This window comes from Bolinopsis microptera, chromosome 10 (genome assembly GCF_026151205.1).
Source record: "Bolinopsis microptera isolate Bmic1 chromosome 10, MBARI_Bmic_1.0, whole genome shotgun sequence".
Classification (NCBI taxonomy): domain Eukaryota; kingdom Metazoa; phylum Ctenophora; class Tentaculata; order Lobata; family Bolinopsidae; genus Bolinopsis; species Bolinopsis microptera.
In genome coordinates this window covers 216,038-242,789 of record NC_087081.1, presented here as the reverse complement: position 1 = coordinate 242,789, position 26,752 = coordinate 216,038, and the positions used below count along the sequence as shown (strand labels likewise).

Here is a 26,752-nt window from a genome sequence, read left to right as displayed (position 1 = left end):
TATATAACAAATAATTTGAGGACCCGAAACCGCTAGCAGTCTCATCTCGAACTTGCCCTCAACCCCATCACACTTTGAGATGTGGAATCCGTCTAACCGATCACACCAGTGGGGCGGTACCTCAAATTATGTCTTTTCAGGAAGATAACAAAGGAAATGACAAGAAAGGCATGATTTGGGTCCCAGGATTAAAACATCAGACATCACTGCCCTGCTGCAACCTGAATCCTCAGAAGCTGTTGCAGAGAACAGAACCCCTGAGACTGTGAAGCAGACGTATGCATTTTGTTTTCATTTTGTACCAATGCTTCAACACCTTTTGATACAATTCTTTTGGCCCATTCAAAAAACTTACGACTGAAGTAGACAATATCAAACTGAACTTTTGTATTTACTTTTGACAAGTATGAAGTAGACCAATTTGCAACGTTGACCCCTACAATCATCAAAAACTGTTCAATACTTAACAAATATACCCGCAACTGCCTTTCTGTCCCTACTTTCTCTGTCAGAGAACAAGTAAGTGCAGTAATAGGGGTAAAAGTTGGTCTATCGGTGAACATACCCCATCGAGGAAGCACAGTATCTATTACGCTATCTTCCGTAGCTGCTGACCCATTTCTGAAATGCGACCCATCCTGATCCCCTTCAGCTATTCAAAAAGCATTCTTAAGAGAGATAAGGTGCCCAATGACACTCTCAAATCAATCAGTTTGCCAGCTTAACACCCCTGACTCTCTCCATTGATCAGTTACATGAAACCAGCAGATATGTCACTCCATGTAACCACGTAACACGCATTTCCTCTTTCCCAATCAGGCCTTCCTATATCAATATCGAAAAAAACGCAGATCCTAAGATTGACTTACATACAGTTGCAAAATCCTATAGACACCTCCATTGGTCACTTTGAAGTCAGTCCCACCAATTTTGTTGCCCAAGAACATTCGAAAACCACTGAATACCTTGACACATTCAGTGAACAGTTTTATGCAAACTCAGAAAGGGACCATGGTGTGTAGCTAACGAAGCTTACACGCGGGCTGCATACAACTACTCCATGTGATCCCACGAAAGCTGCAAAATATATCCAAAAACATCCTGAACCCCCTAACTGTTCTTGTTTCCTCATCCAGGCCAAAATTCCCTGAAAGTGTCATTTAATCAGTGTTATGAATCCGCTACCTTGACGAGAAATCAGAGCTGGCCGAAGCTTCGGACAACGAAGACCTCACTAATGATTGATAGTTACATCTTCACTAAACACTCGGCAGTACCTGTGATGTTTCTATTCAGTAAAATCGAAGGATCATGAAACAAAACTGTATCAGCTACTGGAAAAAGGTCTATATTGTTATGAGTACAATCCATCTGTTTGGCAACATCAAATAGACAATCTCCAACCGCACGTGAGAAAAGATATAGTGTACATTTCGTTTATGTGACATCTAACAACGAAAATGCAACAATAATAATAGGAGACTCCAACACCAGATTCTTGAAAGTCGTAGTGGAAAGGACGTTTTCGGTCATAGAAATGCCAGGGAAAAGGGTAGAATGTTTTACTTTGATATGATTAACCCAAGTTTGTGGTGAAAGGTTACAGAAATATTTTATTCATTGTGCAGTAAATGATATTAAGAAACGGAGCTCAAATATCGAGCAGTGACGCCAGTGATCTCAAGGTAAAATTGTGAGGAGATATGTCGTAAATGTCCATATCCCCAAGGTTACCGTAATGCAGTACTACCCACTAAGTTTTTGGCATGTTGAACGAGAAAGCAATTATATTTCTTTACACAAACTATATTTCAATATGTTACATGAACCCAATGGTGGGAACTCCTAGATTTTAATGAATTTTGTTGTGAAGATGGTAAACTAGCTGACCAGTTTCGGTCGTTTCAAGTGAAAAGTGATGCATCCATCTTGGTCTACTGGTATCTTTAAGTTGTCTAGGCTAATGTGGCTAAAATACAGCGCATCCATAATGGGCGCCAATTAGTGAATTGCTAGGAGTAAAGTTGTGATGTTTCATTCACGTTTCAAAGAGCTCCGAACCATGAAATAGAACAAATATATGTGAGAACTGTATCGGCTGCAGCAAACCAATTCGTGCTGGAACCACACCATTTATAAATTGCCAATAAGTGTGATTGCATCATGTCACAAGAGTTTTAAAACACAGGAAAACATTGCCACTTTTTAGAGAAAAAACTACTGCCAAATTGTATTCACAATCATGATATACTCGTTATAATCCATTCTGATCAAGCCCTCATTCTCCAAACAACGACTACTTGACCAATTAACCGTCACGACTATATATGACGAGCCAATAGGACTATCTCAAAAAACTCTTGAGAACTGTCACATATTCTACTTAAAAACTTCAACAACCTCATAACGCAAGATTCCTCAAACAACATCAAAGCGCATATTCTCACACTACTTTCGAAATATTGATGGAAATGTGTACTATGGTACTAAAACTTTGACAAATTTGGCCTTAAATTACCTGCATAGACCACACATTTTCTGGATAGTTTGAGCAAAACAAACAATGATCCCTGTAATATTCCGCTGTACCAAATAAAGACTATACTTCTGTTAAACCAAAAACGCTTTCGTTTTCTAATAAGACACAACAGTAAAAAGTAAAGGAAGTGGAGGTTCTCTCTACATTCACAACTCCTTTAACTTAGTGTGATTGAAAAGTTATCTGTGTACAGACAATTGAGTCCCTATTCGTAACATAAGTAATGCTCCAGATCCAGTTAACAGTTGGAGTTTGTATACCGCTCACCAAGCAATCCACTTGCTAACTTCAATGCACAGAATATAGAAGTTCTTACTTACTCGCACTGAAAGAATAAAGCATACATATTAGGGTACTTCAATGTTCAACAAACCAATTTTCAGGCCCAGATAAGATATATTCGAAGAAGTTTATTTAAGTCACGGGTTCACAGCCCACAAATCCATTCCGAACACCAAAGCCCCACTGCTCAATAACGTGGGCATTGATAACATACACACTAAAATGACATTCAACTCATCAACTATATCTGGAAGTAATTCAGGAGAGTCTTCAACATCACCAGCCCAGTTTTCTGCCTCAAGTAATGAATTCGATACAGTTCGGAATCATGAATAAATCACCGAAAAAACAACTATATATTATAATTTGTTAACATAGTAATGCAAAACCTTGATAAGCTCTGTGAAGAAATTGAAAACGACATAGATACAGTTAACTACAGATGTGACTCTTTGATCCTTCATGGATCTGGTTTCAAGAAAAGGAAGATACATCTTGCAAATTGGCTTCACCAAAAAACCAACCACCAAACGAAATAATATAACAAATCCATGGATCACAAACGGCCTTATCAACCTCTTGGAGAAAAAAGCCAGACGTTTATTTTAATGGAAAAAACAAATACATTGTTTAATTCCAGATGGGGATCTGGAAAAGACATAATGTTTTACAAGGACTACTTCAAAATATCTTAAAATTGCCATAAAAACTCTTGCAAAACAGGTATTATGCTGACTAGTTTGAGAAAATAGCCTTAACTCCAAAAAAACCTGGCAAATAATTAAACGAGCTTCGTGGCATAAAAGAAGAAGTCCAGCTAAAAGAAGACTTCATTATAGATGGAACTAGAGTAATTTTAGGCGACATTTTGCAAACAAATTCAATAGTTACTATTAACATCTTTTGCTAGTAATTTAAATGAGAAGGTTTTGTCCGAGAACCAACTGTACTATCCACCAATCCGAACACTTTTGTTGAGTTTATGTCGAAATCAGTCAACAGTTTCAAACATCTAGAAGAAACACATCCCTGAGGAGATTCTTGAAATAATTCAAGGAAGACGTTTAACTGGAAAAGCCAGTGATATACCAATAGCAGTTATCAAGAAACCGACTCATCTCTTATCCAACATATTAGCAAATTTGTTATAATACATGTATTCAAAAGGCACGTTCCCTTCCATAATTCAAAATAGGCAAAGTACCTCATTATCCATAAAAAGATAATCAAGAAAAATATTGAAAATTATAGACCTGTGTCAATATTGCCAATCTTTTGTAAAATATTTTGAAAAAATAATATACAAACGGCTTTAACCTTTTGCACTGCTAATGACATTCTCAGTAATGAACAATTTGGTTTTCGAAAAGGCCAATCAACTCACATCACTCCACAAATCAGTTCATCAATCACAACATCACATCCAGTGGTAAATCATGTTCTGAGGAATCTTATTGACCTAAGCAAAGCTTTTTGATACTCTGTTTGCTCTTGACCATGCATTCCTCCTGAGGAAACTGGAAAATTATGGGGTTTAGAGGTCTAGCTCTAAGGAACTTCTATAAACTATTTATCCGATAGACAACAGTAATGTTTCCTTTCTCTTCACACTACATCAGAGACTTTGGAATGTCAAAATATGGAGTTCGCCCAAGTTCCATACTAGGCCCTTCTAATTTTCTGATTATATATGAACGACATAATAAACTGTTACAAAGCGATGAGTGCAAAGTTGTGCTCTATGCTGATGACACCATATTTTATCACTGGACGTCCAAAGAAGCAACATACTTGAAAAGGCCAATAAAGTTCTTGTTTCGTATGCAAATCATGAGAAGTATCTCTTCACATATAAATATGTCTAAATGCGGCTGCTACATACATGTTCTACCTGCATACGAATCTGATGAAACCTGCGCCAGGGTTAGGCCGATGCCAATGAACATGACAAATCACAAGAATATTTATAAATGGACACAAAATTGTCCAAGGTTAGCAAACACCAAATTTCTTGTGTAGTATTGATGAAAAGCCCCCCCCACTTAACTGGGGCACCACATATAGAATATCTAAGACAAAAAAATTAGATCCACTACAGGTGCACTAACAGGATTAAACATTCAGTCCAGGGAAACTCTACCAAAAAAATACTCTGCCTTATTGGAATCACATCTTGCGTACGGTATAATGTTTGGGGGGCTCAGCTCCTCTAACAAAGACCAACCAAACGATAACTGTTCAGAAATCCAAAACGTTGTATAAGAAATCCTTTTTGGAGACCCTAAATGCATACCTCGACAAACAGGCCACTTGTGCACGACCAGACCTTATACAAAACAGAGTTAGGAGCTGCTTATTTTCGAAAAAGAGCCACACCAAGCCCATTTTGAATCACTAAAATTGCTTAATGTTCAAAAACTTGTACAAATACCACTGTATTCTGAGATATATCGAATTATATGAAATTTCGCACTCCTTACTCGTTGTATTGTACATAGACTCATCAAAAACGTGATACTAGCAATGTCATACTCCTCCCAAGAAAAACCAACACTTTTTCTTAATAAGCCTCCAAATTGTGGAATAGCATACATCAACGGATTCTAAATGAGAATGGGGAAAACCTTTGTATCACTTTTAACGGGTGATACTCGTAAATATCTCGTCGAACGAGTCAACTCGCCGCGCCCTGGTAGTTGTAAACCTACAAATCACTTGCCGACCCCGCCACGGTCTTGCGACCCCCACGGGTCGTTTCTCGTTGCGACCCCCCCACGGTCGTTTCACCCTGGAGCGTCTTCGACGCTACAGGGGGAACCGCGCTCTTCTTTGTCCACGTATGACAAGAAATCCTCACTACTTCTGTATCGTTGGTTAAATTACGCTTAAAAGTATCATCCCGGATCTCAATCCATCAACAATAATTAACACTGGACTTACCCACAACGTTTCACATCGCCCCTCACCGCATCACACCAAACCATTCATCACTCACTCACCAAATTGCCGACCCAATATCAATTGAAGTTGGCGAAAATTTTCTAACAAATGATATTTTCGATAGATGCTGCAGCAGATACAAATACCAACATTAAATATTCCCAATCGTTGAACCTTTACAGTAACTAGGAAATCCAACATCAACTGACTTTTACAGTTTTAAACAGAATATGATATTAACTTATAGTAGTAAGGCTCTTACGGGCAAAAAGGACGTGTTTCTGCTAAGAGTTTAGGAGACCTAACCGCTAATTGGACACAATAGTATGATGTCTAAGGATCGATAATATGTTAAGAAGTATAAATTTTGGCCTTATTAGTCACGTGCTATACCAATGCGCGTTTAAACTTGGACAGTCTATTACTCTAAGGCAAATAAAGTAATTATATCCATATTTTGTCAGCAATAAGAGCACATTATTTTCTATTTAGTGTGTAAAATATGAGCTAGAACGGACTTAATCTCGCTGAGTTATAGCTGTTTGAAATTATGATGAACGCGCGGGTGCCAATTGATAACAACTAAATGCGTTTTGCGCGTAGTGCGCGTCGAAAATTTGGCAAAAACGCTTGCGGAGTGACAATATTCATATCTTCGATTAGTATTGAAGTGGGTACTTCTCGGAAAGGAAAAATTTAGGCAAACACATGTGACTAGTTTTTGGGTTGATTTAATACAACTGCAAAAAATTATTCAAACTTAAAGCAAATAGAAGTCTAAATTTTTACCACTTTTTTGGATTTTTACCTCAGAACAAATAGAGGGATTTGTTTTATTGTTTATACAATCTTGTGCGGCTGTCTTTTAGCTATCTTTATGCAAGTTTTGCCGACATGCCAACAAAATTAACTTGCTCAAAATATCAAAAAACATGGTTTTTTTTTGGCCTATTTTTGGCCCAAAATCGGTTTTTTGCGATTTACCCCAGAACAATCATCCAATCATCTTGAAACCACTTCAATCGATTCTACGGTCTAAAATACGTCTAGTAAGGTGATCTGGGTCCCTAACGTCGCGACAGACAATGCTCAGTAAGAGCCTCTACATTAATTTATTTTATGATTATTAGCTATCTTTGTTTTTACCATACTGCCTTCTTAGTGTGGTGACTTGGGGTCCATAAATATAACAATACAAGCTGATAAACCAAAAAGAACAACTGGGGTAGGTAGGTAGCCCTGGTGGGTGCGTAAACTTTACGGTCTGCTCTCTCCAAGATCAGCCTGCTTCTCCATTTTACCGTGAAGCCTAATTTCTAGTTTTAATAAAATATACAATGCAAGTGCAGGTTTACTAATCTTAATCTACTTAACAACTCAATAGCCCAAGTCACCATACCCGTAGTATATTCCATGGTAATAGAAGAGCTTTAAAGTTTTTCAAATTGTTGCTATAATTGATTTAAATAAAAATTTGTTGTTTTCTTGAAATTTGTTGTTTTCTTGATATTCCGCGTGGTTCGCGGCGCGCTAATTTGTCTACAAATTATTAAATTGCGCGTAACAATTCCGAGAAGCAGTATTAAGACGTTTCCCTGAATTTTGTAGGGGATTTTAAATCCCCTACAAATAGTTGTGAATTGTTCCTGGGAGTGGCCTGAGTGGGTCAAGACGTCGAAACTTGGTTGTTTGGGTCAGGTACTTCCTACATAAGTGTAATTACTGAGTTCAAACAGTTCCCGAAACGAAAAAGCAAACATTTGATTTTTGTTTCGGCGACTGAATCGTCGATGAGCCGGCAAATATTTGTTGTCTAGTAGTGTTGAATACTCATATTAACATGATTATTGATTTAATTTAGGAATTGTATATAAATATCTTTGACGGATGTTACTCGTCTTACTTTCTTCGAAGTAGCGCGCGCCGGGCCAGACCGTGAACAATGGTCAAAATATCTTTGACCAAGTGTAATTGTCAATGAGAATGCACCCAGCACTTTGGGCGCGCGGCGGCTTTGATGTTAGCGGCTACAAGTTAGGCAGCTGCAGAAAAGATGCCGCGCGCGTGATTTTACAAATGAAAAAGCAACTTTTAATGATTATTAATGGAATTATCGGATATTTATAATTCAATATGTATTGATTCTTCTGTGGAAAATAAAAATTGTATTTTACTTAAAAATTATATTTTACTTTCAACAGATGCTCTAACAAATTGTTGGAATCTGATGTTCAAAGAAATAAATTTGAAAGTTAAAAGGATCTATGAACCGCCCTGTACCGATTCTCACATGTAAGAGGTTTCAATTAATTAAGAGGGGCTTATGTATCGAATGTTGTTTTAAATGGGCCAAAATTTATGTCAAAATTAGATCAATTACCTCAATTAATTGAAAAGCTTCAGGAACATTTTCACATTTTAAAGTGTAGGTAAGTCATTTTTCCATTTAGGATACATATAGAAATCAAATTCAAATGTTTATACTAAAGTTAGTTTCCATAAATAGGTTTCCATAAATATGTTTTTATGCATTTAAATCTCTTGACGGATGTTACTCGTCTAAATTTCTTCGAAGTAGCGCGCGCCGCTTTCTTCTCGAAATGGCCCGATGGCAAGTGCTACGAAGTAGCGCGCGCCGGGTCAGACCATTAACAATGGTCAATTAAATCTCAAAACGACTTTATTTAACATAAGCCCTTTTTATTTGAATTAGGATTCCTTTAAATATCAAATGATTTATTGTAAAATTGTTTATTCTGTAATAAATGGCATAAAATTGAAATTTTTGTTTAACTGAAATTTTTGTTTAACTGAGTTTCCAACCAATCAGGGTATTGATGGAGTGAATATATCACTGATTAAGTGCTGGATCACGCATTTACAACATTTTAAAAGGGTCATAACTCGGTTAAATTGTGAACAACCAACTTGAAATCTTGGGAAAGCACTTAGGAAAACAAATTTTAGGAAAACAAATTTAAATTTTGGTATTTATTAATAACAATCAAAACATATTATATCATAAAAATAAAGCCGCGCGTTGGTTGACTGCCTCAGTAAGGTGAATAATTTAAGGTCAAGTTCGGAGACAACCTGTACATAAAATCAGTCACTAATTACACTCATTTCACTGCCATAAACGGTAAAATTAATTATAATTCCTCTGACAGTCCAAGGGGTACAGGCTCTTCAGATATTATACTCCTAACCTTTCTATAATGATATCTGGGTTCAAAATTTAAATAACTCAACCTTGGTGGAGACAGTGGCCACCTGAAAATTACAAAAATAAAGGAGCTGTAAATCACTTATGAAAAAATATTTACTCCAAATTTCACAATTTAAAGTTACGTAAGACAGGTGGGTACTCAAAAAGTGCCGGTTGAGCAGGTTTGTCTGCTCAACACAGGTGGAGCAGCTCACTGACTACATGAGCTAATATAACCCTAGAACTAACCCTCTTATGCTTTTTAATTGCTCCAAAGTCCTAATATTTAATATTATGGGTTATACCAAACATATTTCATAGAATAGGATCCTCAGAATCGGCTCAACCGAGGTGGAGACAGCATAACATGCAGTTCAAAATCTGTTATTCTGTAGTTTAGGAGCTGTAGAGTGACTGTGGCAGTCCATTTGCAATACCAATGATTCTAAATCATCTACCAACTCATATTACACGGCATCCTTGCTGAAAAGTACACTCAACATAGGTGGAGACTCAAATTTGGCAAATTTGGGCGTAAATTTGACCTCAGAAGTCAAGGTTCTCCACCGCGGTTGAGTGGTTGATGGCTAGTTTGATGAGTTGTATACATGCTTAAGGGTCACCCAATGTCATTTCTTCCAGAAATCAACTGCCAAAGCTCAACTCAACCCGGTGGGGCCAGTTTTAATGCATTTTTTAATGTTTTACTGTTTAATCAACAATTTCTCCACCTTGTTGAGCACCTTTTCACAACTTTGATAGTTTTTTCATTTGCTAGAACACTTTGCTTTAAGACAGAAGGGGTAACAGTTTTATGATCCCCTACAGTAGCAGTTAACAGAGCAGATTAGAATTAGTGATAAAACCAATGAATTTAGGCATGTTTGACAGGCTTTTTACTGTTTCTTAATGAAAGATCTCCACCCTGTTGAGCGTCAATGGAAAAAACAAAATTTAACGGGAAGTAGAAAAGGCCGAGACGCAACTTTCTAGCTAACCTAGAACTCTCTAAACCTTTCTCCACCCCCGGTTGAGCAGTTTTGAAAAGTGCATTTAATTTCTCCACCTCGGTTGAGCACTTGAATAAAATATTGATAACACCATCAGATTGCAAATTTGATGTAGTTTGTGTTACCAATAACCTTTTCCACCTTAATCAAAAGTTTCTTCAACCAGAGCCAGTCTCCACCTTAAATCTCCACCTTTTAAGGGTTTGTTTAATACCACCTGTATCTGCTCAACCGTTCAACCTTTTAATTTTATTTTTTTACTCAGAGAAAGTCCTGAAAAATGTCTTGTCAGCCATATAATCAGGGAGTTTCAGTGTGTGTTGAGCTGGCTCCACCACACACTTCTAAAAAAGTAAAAAATGTACAGGTTGTCTCCGAACTTGACCTTAAGCTCGAAGGTGCCCTGCGCATTTACAGAACCTCATGCTGCGATCACATGATCACGAGGACCTGTGAGCGCCAAATTTGATTTAAAGTTTCTAGAAATCATACATCACTACGAGTTACTCATGCTTTTGAATTATAGGAGTGCGGATTGTCAGGTATTTCATTCATTCATACTTAATCGGTTTAAAGCTGTATATTTAGAACTCATTATTGTTTAAACTATGAAAGCATAACGTAGATAATGGACAATATACCGACGACAATACCAAGAACACGAGTGCCGCATTGACTTTTCCGGATCCGTTTTTACCGAAGGCTTATCCACCAGTTACTCATGCTGCATTATTATTATAAACATGTCAATCTTACAAATGTCAACAATCCTAAAATAATTTAGAACCTAAACGTGATCCTTTGTAAGATTATATGTCCCAAAAGTCAAATTGACTTGTACTCAAGTATAAAGTCGAACAATTTACTCCAATAGTATGCTGCATGTATAGTCTGATAATATTTTGAAGCTTATTTCAATTATGAAGCCAAATAAATGTGTTTACTAGAAACTTTGAAGTTCCTAGCCGAAAGCGTTCTCACTTTATGGTAGAATAGCGAAAAAGATGAAGTGCTGTGTCACACCCACTGTTAATAATTAAATTTGACGAAACTTTCAAGAAATCTAAGTTTGACCCATGACATTTATCAGGGAAAAAATAAGATTTGACTTATTCTGTTTGAATTTTTTTTCTAATTTAAAAAAAACTATAGATTTATCCCATTAATAATTATTATTTTACATTACACTTAGTGTGCAATTATGCTGTCCTACGGACTATAAGTCACGGTTTAGCTTTGATAATAAAAGTTGGTCTTGATACAATTAAAAAATCTCTCGATTTTGCTTCTTCTTAAATTGAGTCCAATGCGGACATACATGTACTGTGTTTTCACAATGCATTATAAGGAGAAAGATCGTACTTTTCTTCAATGATAAATTGCTTTTTTAGTCACTGAAAACATAACTTCTTTTTGGTTTCAGAATCCAATGGCTAGAAGGCGTAAAAACAACTCCTCCGGTCATGTAAAATCACCTGGTGCAACTAATTGGAAGAAGTTTTGTGAAAAACATGATACTGAAAAGACTGGTAAGGTTACCAAGAGGGCAAAGAAGGTAAGTAATGTCCACATTCCGGATGACCTGACATCCCATGTGAAAGATATTACAGAAAAAGAGAATAGCAATCCCTGTCTGGACAAGAGGAAGAGGAAAACCAAGCCTCTCACAACACAAGCAAGCACAGATATTTCAAACAACATTACACATCGATTAGCATTGGACTGTGAGATGGTGGGTTCTGGTAAAGATGGCTCGGACAATCAGCTTGCAAGGGTTTCTATTGTAAATGTTTATGGAGACACTGTTTATGATAAGATCGTGTTACCTAGAGAACATGTGACTGACTATCGATCATTAATCACTGGGTTGAATAAACAAATTATTACTGCTAAAGGAGTGCCTTTCAAATTGGTTCAGGCTGAGGTAGCAGACATTGTCAAAGATAAAGTTGTTATTGGTCATGATATAAAGCATGATTTTACAGTCCTAGAGTTTTCACATCCAAAACCCATGATAAGGGACACAGCAAAGTATAAGCCTTTCAAGGCACTATCCAAAGGTAACACACCTTCTCTTAAAAAGCTTTGCAGTGAAATCTTAAAAATTTCTGTTCAAGAAGGAGCTCATGACTCAATTGAGGATGCACGTAGTGCACTGCAGTTATACAGAATGCACAGGACTTCTTGGGAGCGTAGTATTAAGAAGTACAAGAAGAAAGTTCAGAAGAACGACTCAGCAGATGACAGTGAGAAAAAGGAAGGTTCAGATGATGCTTTAGATGACTGAGTTGTAGAAGATAATTTCTATTTAGTGGGTGTAATTCTATCTGCTTTTCATGTTGTGACATGTTGAGATGTTGAGATTGTTTATTGATTGATCAGTCAATTTGGTAGGGTTTCTTTCTGAGATGATTTAATTTATTGAAATATCGATAATTTTGTTGCTCTCACGTTATTTTGTCAAGAATGTTCAAAATGTATGTAACATTGAATCCATTTCTGCTGTTAAGTGTTATTTTTAAGAATTCTGGCATATTTTTTCTTCTTCTAAAAATAGCTCTGTCTGTTGTTCTATCAGAAATTAAAATCATAAACTTCTGATTGTAATCCTTATTTCTTATGCTGATCTATTACAACAATCTGAATTAGATTCTTAAAGTTCTTACTGACTGTTCTCAAAGCAATGGCAGAGCGACCCGAAGACCTGAACCTGCCCATGGCGGTAGTAACAAGGATCACCAAGGAAGCTTTACCAGACGGGTGTATGATCAGCAAAGAAGCCAGACTAGCCTTGAGTAAGGCAGCCAGGTTTCTAAATACAGCTTTGATAAGTTTCAACTTTGAGGAGAGGATTCTTTGAGAGACATTCAAATTTTGGCTCGGTTTATAACAGAAAGGTCTTTTGTTCCCGCAAATTAAATTACGGCCATTACGTGTAATTGTAAAATTATTTCTATTGAACTTCTTGATCGCTAGTTCAAAACTTCGATCACATCAATGTTAATTGTTCACTCTTTTATATATTAAAATCATTACATTCTTCATATCAATATTCGATTAAACCAAGTAACAGAGGTAATTTTTCAGTGTATTTGTGCTGTATGCCACTAGTTGTGCTAACACAGTAGCACAGAAGAGCAAACGAAAGACCCTGACTGCTCCAGATGTTTTCACTGCCATGGAGGAAATGGAGTTTGAGACCTTTCTTGATCCACTAAAAGACAGTTTGGAGGTATTTTTAACTTGTAATATCTGTTTTACAACCAAATTTAGTGCAATTCCATGGTAATGAATGAAACAATTAATGATCGTTTCTACAAGTAGACTGGGTATCTAGTCATTTATTCTAACCCTGAGTTTTGCCAAACGGTATTCGGCCAGAACTATAGACAAATATTTAACAATCAGTGGTCTCTTAAAGTTATAGGGCTAGGGGGAGAGAATAATAAATTAAATCGGTCACGTCGACCATACTGATCACGTCACCTGGTATTGGGCAAAGTTTGATATTCTTAATTATCAGGCATACAGAAAAGAACAGGGCCAAGTAAAAGAGCGCAAGGCTGCTAAAAAGAAAGAGAAAGAAGAAAAAGATGCTGCAGATCGTGCGCTGAAGGACGTTGCAGAAGAGAGCGCATCACTGGTAACGAGTGAGTTAGCGCAGACCGTTGAAAACGGAGAGAGCGAAGTAGTGGAGATGGTGACGGAGAATGGGACTGATTCAGATACACCTCAAGTCATAGAATGAGGGAAACAAACACGTGATCGTTTTCTGGTATGACGTCAGAGTACTATATGTTAAGTCCACAGTTTACACAATCCTAAATCACGTACGGAAATTATTTGAAAGACAGCTCTGTTGCTGACAATAGTTATATATTAACAGACTATCTAACAGCTTGGGAATTATATGTCGCCAGCATTTTATTGCTCAGCCTCTTTTAATCGAATTTTCATTGATATGAGAATTTACAAATTTTTGTTTTTAATATTGAATTCTAATCTATATATTATTTAACACTTCAAAGATGTTTATTCAAGATTTTCTTTCGTATGCATAAAACTTACAAAATACGTGATAATGAAAAATATTTCCCCTCCCAATGTAAGAAATCCAAATATATCTGCTTGTTATTAACTTTGCAGTATCAATGTAAAATATGTTCATAGTTACTCTGATATTTTCCCCCGTTACTAACTGAAGTTAACTCCTTTATAATATTTTCTGTTTAGTAGGATGAATTCTCTCTGAACCCTGAAGTTAACTCCTTTATAATATTTTCTGTTTAGTAGGTTGAACCCTATTTGAACCCTGAAGTTAACTCCTTTATAATATTTTCTGTTAAGTAGGATGAATCCTCTCTGCACCCTAAAGATTAACTCCTTTATAATATTTTCTGTTTAGTAGGATGAACCCCGTGCTGTTAGACGATAACAATGCTGATTTAAACTTCAACATAAGAGCTGATGGGTTAGCCGGTGAGTAATCTATCAGATAATTAATTGTAAAATAATTAAGACAATGATTAATTTAGATATTCTCCTATCATTTTGCCTTTACCCATTTAGTTTAAAACTTTTATTTTGATTATTATATTTTGCTAAATAACCGGTTTAGACAGGTGCTAAAAGATTGCGTAGCTCTGTATCATCTCTATGAAAAGATTCTAATGGTTCATATTCTTATTTTAACATTATTAGAGATTATTAAAAGAGACTAAAAAGAGATTATTTTGCACCTCAGGTCACTCATTATCGCACAATGGCTGGCAGTACATGTGGGCAGGTGTACGCTCCACGCATGGTGTCCTGCGCGGCAAGGTCTTCTTCGAGGTGCACGTCATCAATCATTATAAGGTAAACATTTTGAGTAGAATTAAAATCTACTCAGCTGAAATCAGGTTAATTACTAAATAAATCTACCATTTATAAATATTTATAGATATAAAAATATATACTGTGGACGTGTAAACTATATGATAACAATAGAATATTACGTTGATATATTAGGTATGCCATTTTTCAATACGATTGTTACATTAAACATTAACTGTGAGAATAATACTGTAATACAGGCCGACAAACAGGTTTAAGGTTGATAAACATCAAAGTTTCTAGTAGCGGGGAGGTATTGAGTGTGCACTTCAGTGAATAGAGTTTTTTGCTACTGAATCGGGTTAAATAGGTTACTCAATTTACTTAAGTGCGCATGTTGTGTCGCTAGTCCCAACCCTGTGGGACCACACCCATACTTCATAATAAGTGGCAAATTTGTATCTCAGCTTCTGAAGGGCTTAGAGAATTAAACTTGGGCTTAAATATCTGATAGCATATTTCTTACATTCCGCACCTTCAAATATTTATTGCACTGTTTAATCGTTAAGGGACCAGATACTCAAAGCCACATTTCTATTCTAAAAAGTTGAATGGAATTTCATCAAAATAGAAATTTAAGAATTAAGACAAATGAAAAGGGGTCAACAAAGCAGCTGGCTAGAACGTGTGTATTTTCAATCTTAACAAGCATGTTCATGTAACACGATATTCACTTGAAATTTCAACAGACAATTAAATTTCGTTTACTGTCTAATTAAATTTTAATGCCTTTTTGAGACACACACTTGCCTACGGAAAACATGAACAGTTAAGTATTACTGCTACTCAGATAGGCGAACATACCATTGAAATATTCAATATTCAAACGAGATTAAGAAAACGTCTAATATTATCCAATGAGATGAACTGAAATGAAGGAGAGTATTTATATTGCGCTCATATTGGCAAAAGATTAAATGAGGTATTATTATTATAGCATATCGAATGAAAGAATGGGACGACCCTAGTAAGCTAGTGAAAGAGGTGTCGATCTCATCATAGAGTCACCGGTCACGGTTCTTCCAATACCAATTTCACTGCAACTCGTGTCATATATTGCATATTATATTACAGTCCATAACTGTAGTATTGACATATACTTGTTTAACTCAACATTGTCAACAACTACGTGCTAACGGTTTGAATTTATCAATTTAAGAATAAAAAGGAAGTATTAACACATACAAGCAACAGTTTACTCCCGACCACTTTGCAGGGTTACTACCAAGTTTTAAATCTCCAGTTCCATTGATCATGAATATTAAACTTTAGATAAGTTCAAACAAGTTTGATCGGGATAATTCACGCCAATACAGTAGAACTAGTTAACATTTAAAGCTAGCCTCTAAAAGCTTGTACCCCATTATATGACTCTAGCGTGTTTGAGGATAATTACAGCGCCACTTTGTTGAGATTAAATAACAACAGAAGCCACACAGACCCAAGTATTGTGACAATACAAACCGGAGTGGCCAGTAAGGGTTATCAATGTAGCAACTGCAATCCCGACACAATTTCCACCTAGTCTGTCCCATTGTTGCAGCTAATCCGTAGTCTGCACCTGCCTAATTCACTATCTTAAATCACATCATAGTGCTTACTTGCATCTAGGGTAATCGTAATTGCAATAAATCAGCTTCAGTCACCAAGTCGCCAGTCCCGTGAATCGATTATAGTACATTCTGCGTTGGCCCACTCGATGGGATATAGAAATGAAGGTCTACAGAAAATGTGTAATGTAACGCGCAGTGACATTTTAACCGTCGAAAATTAATTTCCCTCGCAATGTGGAAGCACACAATTTCGTGCGCGTTAATTACCGTCGCTTTCGACGAATTTTCAACGAAATTTGCAGTTAAATGTTCTACTAATCATTGTTGTAAGTTGTTGCCTATCAAATAAAAAATTTGATATTTCAGTAATAAGCTCAAATGAAGTTGAATCGATTACGAAGATCCGTTGCATATTAAGTGAATTACAGTCGCTTATATTAAAAGCACAGTTTTACTAAATTGTAAAACACCAGACTCATCCTTTGGTTACATTGGGCATTAAAATCTCTGCAAAATTTCAATTTTTTGGAGTTAATTAGCTGATTTAGGGGGGTGGGGGGGTTCCAGCCTGAAATTGTTGTGAAACTTGATTCTGACATAGCAGTTGACCAACAAACCAGGACCCGTAACCAAGCTTTTGAGGGGTCCCGGACTCCAACCGCCTTCCGGTGCCCGCGGTGCAGCCGCGACCATATTTGGCCCCCTTTGGCCGAGCTAGGCCAAATCACCTTAACATGCCCAAAACCCAGATTTAGGATTTTTACGTGTAGCTAGTGGTCCCCTGAACTAGTATATCCCCTGAACTCGTATATGAATTTTCATTTAGATTGGACAAAAAATGACTCAACTATACATTCTCTGTTCTTGGCTAGTATATATGAAACATTTGACACGGAGTTGTGGAGTGAGCTATGTGCCTCGCCGGGCTAAAGTAGTGAATGTCCTTGCTGTACGGCAAGTTAAACAAGGAACTGAAACTTCTAGGTTCCGTACAGGCTCAACTCTGCACCCATGTCAATATATTCATATGCAAGCCTCTTGATTATATATAGCTTAATTTTCATAGAAATGTGGAAATTAACGCCAAAAGACCATTTAAAATGAAGAAAACTGCCCATATCTCAGTTCGCGATTGACCTCATCAAAAAGCCTAAGGCTTTTTCATTTTTCAGAATGGGTTTGAAATTGTCTCAGGACCTTTGTAAAATGTCCACATTTCTATAAATATTAAGCTATATATCTCAGAGAATGTATAGTTTAGGGTTACCTTTCATGTAATGTTGGTTTCATTCAAAAATATTGATATTTGACCAATTTATGGGCCAAAATCTATCAAATTTGGTGCGTATACCAAAATATGGGCATATGGTTTTAGGGTTTTTTAGCTACACGTAAAAACCCTAAAATCTGGGTTTTGGACATGTTAAGGTGATTTGGACTAGCTCGGCCAAAGTGGGGTCAAATACGGGCATCGGTAGGCGGTTGGGGTCCGGGTCCCCTTCAAAAGTTTGGTTACGGGTCCTAGTTTGTTGGTTAACTGGCTATGTCAGAATTAAGTTTCACAAAAATTTCAGGCTGAACCCCCCCCCTTAAGTTTTAATCACAGCTGAGACCTATTTTGATGTACTCATGTCCTCAGTTGAACGAGTATTTAGAAGGATGTGACGTGAAAGCAGATTGTAACATAAGAGTTGGGTGGTCACACGATCAAACCAACTTATTGCTGGGAGAAGATGTTAACTCTTATGGCTACGATGGAGCTGGTTTTAAGAGTCTTGATGGAAAGTAAGTATTTTAAGTCACTTTTTTGGATAAACTTGTTCTGTCGATATTTAAAAAAACCAGTCTTCTACCTGCCAACCGTCATCAATCCATTTTTAACATTATCTGATGCTTGAGCTGGCAGTCTTTATGCATTTTATAATATTCGCTCGAACTTGAATATGTATAAATTATCTCATGCGGTTCGACCAGCTTTTCCTGATCAACAAAACATCCATTAGCAGTTTCAAAGTAAATTTATTTCAGGTTTGACGTTTACGGAGGACGGTTACATTTACACGACGTCATCACGTGTTATCTTGATCTTGATTGTGGGCTTGTTTCTTTCCAGAAAAATGACGAGTTCCTAGGTCTGTAGATTAGATTTCTTTTAGCTCTGATGTTTTCAATACAATTTACCTTCCCCTCATCTTCAATATTATTCATTTTCTCTTCTTTTCATGTATAATTAACACCCAGGGACTGCATTCAAGTTGGATAAGCGAGCCAAAGAAAGCCCCTTTCTGCCTCACATATGTGTTAAAAACACCGAGGTAAGAGGGTACTCTCGGCTTTAGACCATTTAAGATACGTATCTTGTCAGTTTCTCAATTCTCTGTTGACCACAACAGCCAGTGGCCTTATCCTAATCTAGCATTTTCAGGTGTTTGTTAATTTTGGACAGAAGCCCCCTGCTTTTAAACCACCCCACGGGTTCATCTTCATCTCTCACACCCACCCTAACAACTTGGTGGCTACCCTTAGACCTCCTAACAAACCAACGGTTTGTTATTTCCTGCGTAATGAGTTGTGTTATCTTAATAAGAAACAGATTCAAGGTATTTTCAACGTTTTTTATTTTATCTGGTCGTACCAAAGACGAGATTTCTGACAAATCTATGTACAGGACTTAGAACTGATAATGATGATAGGATTGCCCGGTGCTGGTAAAACAACTTATGCTCTGAAGCAGATGAGCGAGAAACCAGAGAAGAGATATTATCTTTTGGGACAGGATATGATCATGGGGCACCTGAGGAACGCCGCTGTTAAAAGATACAAACTCAAGTAAGTATTGGGTCCCTTGGCAAATAAATGTTCTAACTGAGCACTACACTTTCAAGTTCAATATTTCGCTGCACAAATACCACGTTATATTTCACATTCTAATCTCCCTTTTAACCCTTTTCCAGGTGGAACCGAGTAGTGAAGTTGTGCTCAGACATTGCAACAGAGCAGCTGAAACTAGCTGGCACCAAATCCCGCAACTACATTGTCGACCAGACAAACGTCTATGCAGCTCCACGCCGGCAGAAGTTGAGAATATTCGAGAACTACAAGGCCATTGCTGCTGTTCTCGTAGTTACGGATACCGAGCTTATTAAGAGGTGTGAATAATGAATATGTTACATAAATTAGACTGTGTAGAATGGGCTGATTTTAGCAGCCACTACATGAATTTTCCTGATTTTCCGTATTTCTTCGAAAGTGCACTCCTAGCAGCCGTCCAACTGCTTCCGTTGACACAGAGAAGCTTGACGATGTCTACTCTCTTCACGTTTGATAGGGCAAATTTTGACATTTTCTTCGAAAAATTTCAAAAGATTGCAAAATAATGAAAAAATGGGTTTTGACACAATTTTGCAAGAAATAACTAAAATTTAAGACCTAACAAGCTTTCCCATATAACCGATTTCATCTAATGTACTAGGTGGCCTAGTGGTTAGAGCATCCGCCTTCTGCGCAGAAGGTTCAGGGTTCGAATCCCAGTGTCACGTCCTAGTCTAGGGAGTAGCTAAGGATACATTGGATCTATGCGATCTCCTCGGTCGATTCAGCCGAATGATAGGAAACTTAATTGAGGGTAAAATGAGGAGGGGTACCTGTTAAAAGTTCAAGAAACTTCCTAGGATACCCCTTCAGTACATACTGTAAACATAGTACTATTAACTATTAACTATTATTTAATTTGCTCCTTCATAACAGAAAAATTATAATTTCAAATTTGGACACGAGTCTTGAAACACCCTGTATTTACATCCATCCTCAATTTGTCAGCACATCATTTTGTCCTGACCACGTACATCACAGGTGTAAGGAACGTGAACAAGTATCTCCCAAACACATTCCCCTGCCTGCTGTAGACGAGATGAAGAAGAACTTTACTCTTCCTCACGAGGATGAGGGCCTCTTCTCTGAAATACGGTAAGAGGAAGATGTCACGTGACACCCCCCCCCCCCCCCCCCCCCCCCCCAATGTCACGTGACACCCCCCCCCCCCCCAATGTCACGTGAGAGGCGTGGTATGACGTAATGGAAACTGGAAGGCGTGTGTGTCATAATTTATACAAGAACATTAACATACGATATGATTAATCTTTCAAATTCTCTCGTTAAATCAATTACAATGTTTCTCCATTAACGTTATGAAGGGGCGTCACTCTGGCTGAAGACGAGTTGATTTAATCCCCATAATTATGTAACTGAATAATTAGTAATTATTAATTACCCAGTTATGTTGAGCAGAATCGAACAATAGCTGAAGCGATAATGTCTTCTTACAAAACTTCCCGCGAGATGAACAATAAACCGGGTATCCTGCGGGCTGAAGGAGGAGTTTCACTTCCTGGGCTGGGATTCAGGCCCTCCTACCAGCTTCACCCTGGAGCTAGACACTTACCTCCTGGTTTTATTCAGCAGCCACCTAGGTCAGTAATCACACTATATAGCTAGACACTTACCTCCTGGTTTTATTCAGCAGCCACCTAGGTCAGTAATCACACTATATAGCTAGACACTTACCTCCTGGTTTTATTCAGCAGCCACCTAGGTCAGTAATCACACTATATAGCTAGACACTTACCTCCTGGTTTTATTCAGCAGGCACCTAGGTCAGTAATCACACTATATAGCTAGACACTTACCTCCTGGTTTTATTCAGCAGCCACCTAGGTCAGTAATCACACTATATAGCTAGACACTTACCTCCTGGTTTTATTCAGCAGCCACCTAGGTCAGTAATCACACTATATAGCTAGACACTTACCTCCTGGTTTTATTCAGCAGCCACCTAGGTCAGTAATCACACTATATAGCTAGACACTTACCTCCTGGTTTTATTCAGCAGCCACCTAGGTCAGTAATCACACTATATAGCTAGACACTTACCTCCTGGTTTTATTCAGCAGCCACCTAGGTCAGTAATCACACTATATAGCTAGACACTTACCTCCTGGTTTTATTCAGCAGCCACCTAGGTCAGTAATCACACTATATAGCTAGACACTTACCTCCTGGGTTTATTCAGCAGCCACCTAGGTCAGTAATCACACTATATAGCTAGACACTTACCTCCTGGTTTTATTCAGCAGCCACCTAGGTCAGTAATCACACTATATAGCTAGACACTTACCTCCTGGTTTTATTCAGCAGCCACCTAGGTCAGTAATCACACTATATAGCTAGACACTTACCTCCTGGTTTTATTCAACAGGCACCTAGGTCAGTGTACACTACACACACTACACCACTACACTTACAGTTTATACTCCTGGTGCTGCAATCTTTAGTTTACACTAATTGCGTGATAACTGCCCCTTGAAGTAATCAAATCATAACCCTTTACACCACACCACGGCTGTTATACACGCAACGATAGCTTTACAATAGAATAGGTTTCATTGTTACAAGATTCTTAAAAAGGATTGTGACACGTGATTTATCACGTGGTGTTACATGTAGTGTAACTATGGTAACTAGTAGTGTGACTATGGTGATGCTCAGGTATCCGATGCGGAGGAACGAGTACAAACAACCGGACATGTTTAACGGAAAAAGAGACGATAATATCGACCACCTTGCTAAAAGTGTTGACAATATCAGGTTGGTCGTAGTAAACATAAGTTCTGATAAGGTAATTAATCAGCACTAATTACTACTTATCACAGTAAAAACGAAGTATAGATCCGTCCACGTGCGATAAGAACTACAGCCACGATTCCTTTAATATTCCACTTTCAGGTTGAAAGAGCCAGACCAAGCAGAGATAATGAGAAAGGTAAACAGAGCACCGTACAAGAAGCATCCAGTAGAGGAACAGGAAAAAGTGGCACCGGCTGAGAACAAAGACGTTAAGGACGATAAACCTGAGCAAATAGTTCATCCTATTCAGAGTAAACCTGAGGTTTGTGAAATTATTAAATATATAGTTCATTATACAAACAAATACACGGTGTACCTCTCCTATTCATTATACTGTATACAACTATAGGTATATAACTAGTTCATTATACTGTATTGTTATAATCGTAGTTTGGTTAAGTGCTCAGTTTATCGTGGGTATGTAGTATGTACTTATAAGGTTTGCGTTAGATATAATAGGCTAAGGAGGAGGTAAGAAACCCTTAGGTGAGGAAATAAGAGGAGATGTTTGATTTGTCATGTGCGAATGTAACGGTAGATAAGGAAGACGTGAGAAATTAAGGGTAAGTAGAGTTTAGGGACAAATTCCTGCATATTTGTAAAATTAAATTCCTTTCATTACATTATTTTTACATAATGATAAAGTGTGAGGTATTAATATATTCGAGGTAATATTTCTTGTAATCCGCAGCAAATAGTGCACCCGATACAAAACATGCACTACGTAAAGGAGCAGATACAGCCGCCTCCTCCTCCTCAAATAATGGCTACTCAAGACACTTTCAGTCACATGTACATGCCACGTGAGTAATCACTTTCACTTTCGCTTTTCCTGTGAGTAATCTTTCACTTTCGCTTTTCCTGTGAGTAATCTTTCGCTTTTCCTGTGAGTTTAATTTCACTTTTACTTACCGTATTCGCTAAATATCATATTCAATACTCAATACTATGTGCACACCAGGTGTTCTAATTAATATTCCCAGGTATGAACGACAAAGATAACAACAGTAGACCGGGAATAATCCCAATGAGTAAGATAAACGACCACACTATGTTCGGATCCCACCACCTTACTACGTCCCATCCTGGGTGAGCTCAACTAGTAGAACTATTTATAGTATACTTTAGTTAGAAATTAGTAATGTGTTCTTATCATGTCGTTGTTAAGCACTCTTCATCATATTTCAAAACTTATGTTACAGTTGTAAATTTAAATTTAAATCTCACGGACGCTCCATGATAGGTACTTAACAAACACGGGTAATGCACGTTACAGTGCAGGCAACACGGGCCAACAGCAACACAGACCCCTACCCATGAACATGGCTAACTTACAGTTCCAGACTAGATCTCAAACTCCTGTCTCTTCCAACTATAACTCTCTCGGTTAGTTTCACTTTCACTCTCTGCTTTTACTTTCACTCTCTCGGTTAGTTTTACTTCAACTTTCTATTATCATGCCCATTTCCTTTCTCTTTTACTTTTAATTTTTGACTATTGATATAATAATCAAAAGCAATTGATATGGTCATTTGAGCTGTGGAATTTCATGCTTATTGATCAGCAGAAAGTCAACTCAACCGACTATATTTCAGCACTGACTGACTACATTTCAGCGTCCTTGTCAACCCCCAACTTCAATCAGAATACTTTGTCTAGCAATTTTGGGAGCAGCCAGCCAGGCCCCTTCATATCACAAGGTTTGCAAGGTTAGTAGTAATGTAGCATTACTACACAAGGTTTGCAAGGTTTACAAGGTTTACAAGGTTTACAAGGTTTGCAAGGTTACAAGGTTTGCAAGGTTTGCAAGGGTTACAAGGTTTGCAAGGCTTGCAAGGTTTGCAAGGTTTGCAAAGATGCGGAGGTCATTTTAAATTCTGATCTTGTGAATAGTGATAATTAGATTCCTCTCTTTCAATCTATTAATAAATTATATAACTATTCAATTGGTTAATTGGCTAATTATCACAGGGCACATGACAAACCAGGAACAGTTACTCGCATTCCAGCTCCTCCAGCAAAACACACCCTTCCAGCAGGTGATGGCCTAGGGGGGGGGGGGGGGGGGGGGGGAGGGGGGGGCCGGCCTAGGCCTACTTAAAATCGGCCTTTTTCGGCATTTTGGTTCCGGCTATAATATTGTTCTTCAATTGAAGATTTGTTAAAGACAATGGGATATTATTAATTAAAATAACACGCTGTCCTTCAGATGATGATGCCGCAGAACTATCAGATGCCAGGTCTCGAGCTGATGCCACAAGCCCTTCACTCCACCTCCGGACTCCACTCCACTCCTCTCCTTCAGCAGAGCAACATTCCCGACCACTTCGCTACCCTCTCTGGTACGTAATGTCATTTCACGTGGTCTTGATAACACGTGATTTTGTCATGTGTAAATCTAGTTTAACTGAAAAAGTGGGTTTTATACCTGCCCGAACCCTACCCTGCCGTTCACATATTTGAAATGGGTTATTAGTGTAATGTAGTAGCAGGTCCGTAGTCCCCACACATAGTATCATGCCCTTGTTTTACTGACTACTTCAATGAAGATCGTACATATTACGTAATCAGCCGAGGGGGAGGGGGTTTGGTCGTTGATTACGTAATCAACATTTTCTTTTTTACCCTCTAGAATAATAACAATTTGACAATATTTTCATTCAAATTCCACTCAATTCCACTCAATTCCACTCTAAAATTTAGAAATTGATCGAATATCTGGCTATAATAGTACGTAGCTTAGAAGGCGCTTGGCCGGATATCAGAACAATAATTTCGGCTCATCATGATAGCATGATCAGGGTAGCATGAATGATGTTCAACATAGACAAAAGTGTTTTCTAGGGAAAAAAACGGAAAAACTAGGAATTTTCCTTGATAATATAACACGAACATTCCTAACTTAACTGCCACATTCCTAACTTTTCAGGATCCCACGGTTTACGCTACCCTGCTGGCTACAACCTACAAAAACCTAAACAGTTTGGACGTTAGCCAACTTCCTACTTCCCGCTCACTCTACCATCCCTACACCTCAATTAGGAATTGCTTACTTTAATTAATTAATTAATTAGTTAATTATTTAATTGATTTATTAATTGATTAATTCCAAGTTTTTTGTTACATTTAGAACCGTTACGTGCTAGTAAATTTATCATTTAAAAAACTGTCCAATTATGAAATTGCTCAATTCTTTTGATTTTATACTATTTTTCCATTTTAACTACGCTTATTAATAAAGCAGATGCCACTTTTGTTCACGAGCAGTTCGGAAAATTTACACAAACAAATCTCTGAACTGCTAATATACTTAATAATCTTCTGATTTAAGTTTTTGGTAAATTTTTATCCATTCCATGAAATACTCTCCCTTAAATTTGTAACTGGTAGAGTTTGAGCGCGGCTGATGTCTGCATGGCGTCTTAATGACTGATATTGAAACTGATGATGAAGCTAACAACTGAGATTTTTATTTAATAACGATTTTGAGAAGTCACGGTGAACGTTTTATTTGACCTGTGCTATGATTGTTTTACGGTTAATTAATTGTGTTACTTTCTACCCAGATCTTTTCTTTTAACTGATATCACAATTTTAAGTTGTATTGCGACGTGAGGGTGCATGTTATGACGTCATATCACGTGGTGTGACGTCATATCACGTGGTGTGACGTCATATCACGTGGTGTGACGTCATATCACGTGGTGTGACGTCATATCACTGCACGTGGTGTGACGTCATATCTCGTGGTTTAACGTCGTGATGTTAAGTTGTTATGCTAAAACTCGATTAATTGGACATGATAAGTGATTGTTTGCGTTTTATCTTTTGAAGCTCAATGAATATTGAATATGTATGTGGAAATAGTGGAAATATGTGGAAAAGTTGATAAATGTGCTACAGCTAGTATTTATGGTTTAGTAATTGTATATTGCTAATTTTGCGGCTGCTGAAAAACGCCGCACCTTCGGGCTTTTCAGCTCTGATATTTACAATATCCGATTTGCCTCTTGATGTACCGACTGAATTTGGGATTCTCACTCGTTGAGAGGCACTTCGATGATTATATACAAGTGGACTATTGCTGTCCGCCACGCGCGCCAGGCGTGTTAAGGAGTTGACTCATTTTACCTAACTCATTTTAAGTATAGGAATGCCAAAGTGGGTGTTGTGATTACAGCTATCATGAAATGAGATTTGAGATTTCAGTGATGTTTTATTCGACCTTTAATTTCAGTTTCATCTTCAGACAGAGTTAACTTACTGCATCCCAGAACTGCTTGATTTAACTGATTGTTGATTGGTTAATTGTACTAATTGGTCATTAGTTAAAGTTCATTGGTACTGAGCTCCAATAATTATTATGTAACGTTCTGTTATGTTTTTGCAGCTTATGAATGGCAGCGCTATTTTGGTTAACTAACATTTCTAATATTGATGATTAATACATTGTGCGCTAATATTGTGTTGGGCTGAAAATATTTCCTTGTTTATGGTTATATAGTATTTTTAATTTTTGTAAAAAGCTATGCGATATGCTAATATGCTATGAGAACTATTCCAAGCCCTATGAAGTTTACTTTTTTACATAATTTAATATAAATTCAATTATAATTATTTTATAATTATAATTTTATATTAACATTATGATCAAAGACAAGAA

The 26,752-nt window shown here is 37.4% G+C and overlaps 3 protein-coding genes across 4 annotated transcripts; all 3 read left to right on the top strand.

Moving 5' to 3' along the window:
- On the top strand, nucleotides 1–26,752 carry LOC134821925 (heterogeneous nuclear ribonucleoprotein U-like protein 1). Of its 2 annotated transcripts, none has more exons than XM_063832753.1 (20): nucleotides 1–20; nucleotides 14,385–14,458; nucleotides 14,724–14,836; nucleotides 18,047–18,192; nucleotides 18,436–18,539; nucleotides 18,649–18,722; nucleotides 18,833–18,952; nucleotides 19,076–19,236; nucleotides 19,362–19,556; nucleotides 20,260–20,373; nucleotides 20,682–20,876; nucleotides 21,952–22,050; nucleotides 22,189–22,351; nucleotides 22,781–22,892; nucleotides 23,073–23,178; nucleotides 23,333–23,475; nucleotides 23,706–23,789; nucleotides 24,061–24,128; nucleotides 24,299–24,431; nucleotides 25,019–26,752. In XM_063832753.1, the coding sequence occupies exons 2-20, from the start codon at nucleotides 14,389–14,391 to the stop codon at nucleotides 25,081–25,083; spliced, it is 2,265 nt and encodes a 754-aa protein (XP_063688823.1). In that variant the 5' UTR covers nucleotides 1–20; nucleotides 14,385–14,388; the 3' UTR covers nucleotides 25,084–26,752. The 2 variants fall into 2 exon arrangements, with proteins under 2 accessions (XP_063688823.1, XP_063688822.1); XM_063832752.1 differs by having other exon boundaries at nucleotides 23,706–23,798; nucleotides 25,019–25,171.
- LOC134821926 (uncharacterized) lies at nucleotides 11,403–12,504 on the top strand. Its single transcript, XM_063832754.1, has one exon. The coding sequence runs from the start codon at nucleotides 11,409–11,411 to the stop codon at nucleotides 12,264–12,266; it is 858 nt and encodes a 285-aa protein (XP_063688824.1). The 5' UTR covers nucleotides 11,403–11,408; the 3' UTR covers nucleotides 12,267–12,504.
- Nucleotides 12,663–13,727, top strand: LOC134822192 (DNA polymerase epsilon subunit 3-like). The gene is made up of 3 exons (XM_063833104.1): nucleotides 12,663–12,787; nucleotides 13,067–13,211; nucleotides 13,503–13,727. Exons 1-3 carry the CDS (start codon nucleotides 12,663–12,665, stop codon nucleotides 13,725–13,727), a joined length of 495 nt encoding a protein of 164 aa, XP_063689174.1.

Bases quoted from the DNA above. Each gene is read 5' to 3' on its own strand.
- LOC134822192 (XM_063833104.1), top strand. From the start codon at position 12,663: ATGGCAGAGCGACCCGAAGACCTGAACCTGCCCATGGCGGTAGTAACA. The intron at 12,788-13,066 runs GTTTCTAAATAC...GTAATTTTTCAG, and splicing joins GCCTTGAGTAAGGCAGCCAG to TGTATTTGTGCTGTATGCCA. The intron at 13,212-13,502 runs GTATTTTTAACT...CTTAATTATCAG, and splicing joins CACTAAAAGACAGTTTGGAG to GCATACAGAAAAGAACAGGG.
- LOC134821925 (XM_063832752.1), top strand. From the start codon at position 14,389: ATGAACCCCGTGCTGTTAGACGATAACAATGCTGATTTAAACTTCAAC. The intron at 14,459-14,723 runs GTGAGTAATCTA...TTTGCACCTCAG, and splicing joins AAGAGCTGATGGGTTAGCCG to GTCACTCATTATCGCACAAT. The intron at 18,193-18,435 runs GTAAGTATTTTA...AATTTATTTCAG, and splicing joins TTTAAGAGTCTTGATGGAAA to GTTTGACGTTTACGGAGGAC.
- LOC134821926 (XM_063832754.1), top strand. From the start codon at position 11,409: ATGGCTAGAAGGCGTAAAAACAACTCCTCCGGTCATGTAAAATCACCT.